The sequence below is a fragment of the Helobdella robusta genome (assembly GCF_000326865.2).
Source record: "Helobdella robusta unplaced genomic scaffold HELROscaffold_64, whole genome shotgun sequence".
In the NCBI taxonomy this organism is placed as follows: Eukaryota; Metazoa; Annelida; class Clitellata; order Rhynchobdellida; family Glossiphoniidae; genus Helobdella; species Helobdella robusta.
In genome coordinates, this window is record NW_008705358.1 from 155,967 (window position 1) to 162,269 (window position 6,303).

Here is a 6,303-nt window from a genome sequence, read left to right on the forward strand (position 1 = left end):
GAGCGGGAGGTGTGGTTGGTGAAGTAGTCCAGGGCTACGACGTTCTCCAGAGACGTAGCCAACGGCACCGAGTATCTCCGCATGGCTGCTGTTGTGTTGTTGCTGCTGCTGCTGTCTTTTGCTGCTGCTGCTGCTGTTTTCGACGGAGCTGGCAAGTATATGTCTATCTTCTTGATGTCGTGTCGACCGGCAAAAAGTAAGTACGGTTTCCCGGTGTCTTGCAGGAGAGTTAGCGAATTACGAGTTAGTGAATTGTGAATTAGTGAATTACGAATCAGTGAATTATGAATTAGTGAATTACGACTCAGTGAATTATGGATCGATTAGTGGAATTTGTTTGTAGTGAGATTGGTTTAAAAGAAAATTTTCATTGAAAAAACTGAGTTTTAATTTTGCATTGAAACGTAACATGGTGATCATCCCTCAATTGAAGATGATGGGTCTTTTAGTGAAACCAAAATTAAGCAAATTATTAAATTATAATTATTATTAAATTATTATATACATTATTACAAAAGAAGAAATAATAGAAAGATAATTACAAAAATATTTAGACGTGCAGGTGAAGTTATCACGTTCGAGTTCGTAACCATCGCGACACGAACAGACCGGCTTCAAATCCACGTTCCTGCAAAGCTGACTACATCGGCCCCAGTGACACACATCTGATCGTCACGATGGTGAAGACGACGACGATGATGGTGGTGTTGGTGGTGATAATAATGTGGAATGACAAATAGGATAATTAGAAGAACGAAATGATGAGGAGGATGGCAGAGACGATGGGACGACCGTGATGACGACAATGATGTTAATGAATGTAGTGAGTAGGTTAGGAGGATGGAAGCATAATGGTGATGAAGAATTGAGAGACGAACTGCAGAGAGGATGTGACTCGGTGGCACACGTGGCATCAAGTGCGTCCTCGCAGAGTTCATGCACTAGTTGGCAGGTACCGTTACATATCTTGAATGGCGTCTTGCATATTTCCTTCTTCAACGCTAGAATGATAATTATAATCGTAATTTATTTATTCTTTTATTTATTATTATGATAATTAACATAATTATAATAACATTATAAATAACAGTTTATAAATATAATGATGAAACGATATTTTGAGTTGCCTGATCGATCAGTCGTGAACTCTGTTTCGCTTCAAAGCACAACCATTACAACATTAAGACATCATCACAGCATCACCCCACCATGATGACGTCACGATCACATCATCACAACAAACTAACAGCAATTCTTCTCATCAGATCCATCGAAGCAGTCATGATAGTCGTCGCAGACGAACGTCTCGGGAATGCACATGTCCGGGCAGCTGAACTCGTCAGGGCCACATAACTTTTTCTTCTTTTTCTCATCACCTGGTGACAGATTATTCGCTTTATTCCATGACAGTATATTATTTAGCGTATTGTTATTGTCACAGCAGCAGCAGCTACATCCACCACCATCATCAGCATCGTGAAGAACGTCAGCCAGAAAGACTTACAATCTTCCTCATCGGAGCCATCGGAGCAGTCCTTTTCACCATCACAGACTTCAAGTTTCAGGATGATTTTGTGGCCCTCTCTACATTTCGTGTACATGCTCCCCGCATACTCTGCAGGAAAAAGTTCGTCGTAGTCGTCGTCGCCGTAATCTTCTACGGACGACAGGTGGGCGCCTGTGGTGTTTGTTGTTCAATCATTGAATCAGTCAGCAACTAAACAACAGGAGAAGGAGAAGAGAAGAAGAAGAAGAAGAAGAAGAAGAAGAAGAAGAAGAAGAAGAAGAAGAAAAACAAGAGAAGAGGGAGAAGGAGAAAATCTTACTAGGGCTGCATTCCAACTCATCAGAGTAATCCGAACAATGGAAAACGCCATCACACTTCTTTGACGCTGGGATGCACGTTTGAGAGACGGCACACCAATGGCCCCCCCACAGCAGGCACGAACGCTCCACACCCGAGTACCCCCTGTCATAATCTTCGTCGCCACCGTACATATCAAAGTTAACCGCTAGATCAGAGAATAAACCATCATGATGATCATCGTGATCATGATGATGATCATCGTGATCATGATGATGATCATCGTGATCATCTTTCATGATCATGATCATCGTGATCACCATCATCACCATCGCAATCGGTTTCATCCTCGCCCGGCGGACAATCAATCAAGCCATCACAGGTTATCCGAGGAACGTTCTTCAAACACACGCCGCTGTGTTTGCAGCGAAACTCGCTGTGGAGACAGTCATCTGAATGAGTGAGTGAGTGGGTGAGTGAGTGAGTGAGTGAGTGAGTGAGTGAGTGAGCGAGTGAGTGGGTGAGTGAGTGAGCGAGTGAGTGGGTGAGTGAGTGGGTGAGTGGGTGAGTGAGTGGGTGAGTGAGTGGGTGGGTGAGTGAGTGAGTGAGTGAGTGAGTGAGTGAGTGGGTGAGTGAGTGGGTGGGTGAGTGAGTGGGTGGGTGAGTGAGCCATTGCATGTTTGATTTGATTTTACTCCAGCCATAATAATAATAATATTACGATAATAATGATGATGATAATAATAATATACAAATAGTAGTAAACGGCATCACCGCCACCATCACATCATCTGCAGCACCACCATCATCACCTTCATCCTATCTTCCTACACACACACACACACACACACACACACACACACACACACACACACACACACACACACACACACATACACACACACACACACACACATACACACACAAACATGACAGATTGTTTATGATTGTTTATTCGTTTCTACATTCGTTCGTTTGTTCGTTTATTCATTCAGTCACTCATTCACTCGTTCACTCACGCATCCATTCATTCAATCATTCTTTTAACCGAACCCTCACATTCATTTGTAGCAAAACCCAGCCGAACACAAGACAGCAGAGCAGAACAGAACAACAAATCATCACATAAAAGTAGTTTAAGACGCACTTGGTAATTTTTTGACTAATATGAAACAAATGTTAAAATGAAGGAATGAATGTATGAATGAATGAATGAATAAACAAATAAATGAATATACAACCAAACCTAAATATTGAAATTGTGTTTGTGTGACATTTTGTGTGTGTGCATGTGTGTAGATATTTTTGAGCGCGAGGTTGTGTGTGGATATCTGTCTGTGTGTTTGTTTGTGTGTGTGTGGTGTGTGTGTGTTTGTTTGTGTGTGTGTGTAGTGTGTGTGTGTGTGTGTGTGTACGTGTCTGTACGTGTGTGTGACATTTGGTTCATTCAATGGAAAGAAGTTAATTGTCCTTTGCACTACTTACCACGCATTTTAATTGANGGATGGATGGACGGATGGACGGATGGATGGATGGATGGATGGATGGATGGATGGATGGCAGCAGGCACGCACAAGTACAAACATACACACACACACACACACACACACACACACACACACACACACACACACATAAACATATATACATACATAATCACGAAGATTAGACATTTAATGGTAGGACAATTATTTAATTAGGAACAGATGAGGATGACTACAAACCCTGTGCAACGTGAACAACAACGACACACACACACACACACACACACACACACACATACACATACAAACACACATACAAACATACATACACATACAAACACACACACATACATATAAACATTGAAGAGAAAAATATAACTAACAAATATAGATGAAAACTTACAATAAATTTTTGTTTCAACATACATATATAAACTACTACCACCCACTTAATCATTAGAGAGAGAGAGAGAGACAGAGAGAAAGAGAGACAGAGAGAGAGAGAGAGAAAGAGAGAGAGAGAGAGAGAGAGAGAGAGAGAGAGAGAGAGAGATTTGGGAAGTATCAGTAGGACCAGTAAATCATTCAAGATAGACTGATAGAGGACTAGGCAGGCATAAAGATTGCAAAGATCAAACGTGGTTTATAATAATCTTTTCTATCAATTTTAATACTACTACTACTATTATTATTATTACTATTATTACTATTATTACTATTATTATTATATTCATTTATGTTATTGTTAATAAATACAATAACAAACAACCATACAAACAAAAGTAAGAACACACAAACAAACACAAACAAACACACACAAACACATGTTTATAATTTGTGGAAATAATGTGCTTAAATATAATGGTAGGTATGTTTGCATTGTTTTCAAGTGTGTTTTTATGCTTGTTCGTTTGTTTGCACATAATTTGTGATAAACTTCTATACTTTACATGCATGCATGCATATATGTATGTATGTATGTATGTATGTATGTATGTATGTATGTATGTATGTATGTATGTATGTATGTATGTATGTATGTATGTATGTATGTATGTATGTATGTATGTATGTATGTATGTATGTATGTATGTATGTATGTATGTATGTATGTATGTATGTATGTATGTATGTATGTATGTATGTATGTATGTATGTATGTATGTATGTATGTATGTATGTATGTATGTATGTATGTATGTATGTATGTATGTATGTATGTATGTATGTATGTATGTATGTATGTATGTATGTATGTATGTATGTATGTATGTATGTATGTATGTATGTATGTATGTATGTATGTATGTATGTATGTATGTATGTATGTATGTATGTATGTATGTATGTATGTATGTATGTATGTATGTATGTATGTATGTATGTATGTATGTATGTATGTATGTATGTATGTATGTATGTATGTATGTATGTATGTATGTACAGGAAATTAAGTATACAAATTTTAAATATCTTTATTAGATATAGTATAGTTGATAAAAACTTAGATATAATCTTGAGATTTTGTTTGAGTGTGGTGAGAGAGAGAGAGAGAGATTTTTAAAAAACTTATCAAGTAATTTTGAAGAGACATAAAATAAAAATATACAGATACAGGTATATATATGTGTAAGTTTGTTATGTGTGTGTGTATTCACACACATAGACACTCACACACATATGTGTGTATGTATGTGTGCAAATGCATGTGCATAAATTATATTTCTAAATGTTAAGCAATAATCACTTGAACAATTATTTTCAATAGAGCAATTATTTTATCACATGGACACTTGTAGTAATTTTGTCATTGAAAGTTGTGGTATTTGTAGCAGTAGCAGTAGTTGTAGTAGTAGTAGCAGCAGCAGTAATTGTAGTAGTAGTAGCAGCAGCAGTAGTTGTAGTAGTTGTAGTAGTAGTAGCAGCAGCAGTAGTTGTAGTAGCAGCAGTAGTAGTAGCAGTAGTAGTAGCAGCAGTAGTAGTAGCAGCAGCAGCAGTAGTAGTTGTAGTAGTTGTAATAGTAGTAGCAGCAGTAGTAGTAGTAGCAGCAGCAGCAGTAGTAGTTGTAGTAGTAGTAGTGATAGTAGTAGCAGCAGTAGTAGTAGCAGTAGTATTAGTAGTAGTAATAGTAGTAGCAGCAGTAGTAGTAGTAGCAGTTGTTGTAGTAGTAAAGTAGCAATTGTAGAAGTAGTTGTTGTTGTAGTAATTAATAGCATAGTAGCATTTAGGAGAAAAAAAGTTCAAAGACAGCACCAATTTCAGTGTTAAACACATCACTATTAGAAAATTTTTCCTCCTTATGCAATTTTTCTGTAAATAGTTATTTAATGATCTTTGCAGATTACTAATTTATTACAGATTGTAATTAATTATTATTAATTACGATTGATTATTATTATATAATATATATGTGTGAAGGTGGTTAAATCATTTTAATAACTCTTCATAATTACAGTCATTCAGACAAAAAATTGTATACATGTTAGAATAGATAATAAGACTATCTTAATTATTTTTTTTACCAGGAAAATATAATTATATTATTTGATATTAGTTAATTAATTGATTAATTACTAAGTCAATTATTATTATTATTATTAAATATTTCAAAAGGCTTTGAGATTAACATTCTGAATGATCCATTATCTTAAATGATTTATCTATTCACTATTCAAGTTTAATTTAAATAGGAACAACATCTGTGATTATTATGTAAACTTTATACTGAAAATTAATGCATGTTACTATTAAAAAAGTAAAGTTTACTTGCAATGTCTTCTATACTATTGAAACCAGTAAAGTTGTAGTGTAAATTTCAGTATTGCATGTATGTAAATATAACAATTTATTAAAATGAGGCAATTACAATGCAAACCTCATTCACATTCAGTCACAACAAAATTTTTGTGAATCAGCAGCAACAACAATATAATTATTACTCTAAAAGTTAAAAACTGGCTTGGCCATCCATGACTGTTTTAAAAAATTATGCAACTTAAATTATTTTATCATCAA

At 36.0% G+C, this 6,303-nt stretch overlaps 1 protein-coding gene across 1 annotated transcript; it reads right to left on the reverse strand.

The window, feature by feature from the left end:
* Positions 1-128: 128 nt before the first annotated feature.
* On the reverse strand, positions 129-3,296 carry HELRODRAFT_193978 (hypothetical protein; the record flags this gene model as incomplete). The annotated part of the gene is made up of 8 exons (XM_009029986.1): positions 129-217; positions 543-665; positions 879-1,001; positions 1,248-1,376; positions 1,505-1,678; positions 1,827-2,012; positions 2,134-2,256; positions 3,290-3,296. Coding segments are annotated over 8 exons (954 nt in total), but the record flags the coding sequence as incomplete, so codon positions are not given.
* Between the last annotated feature and the right edge of the window lie 3,007 nt (positions 3,297-6,303).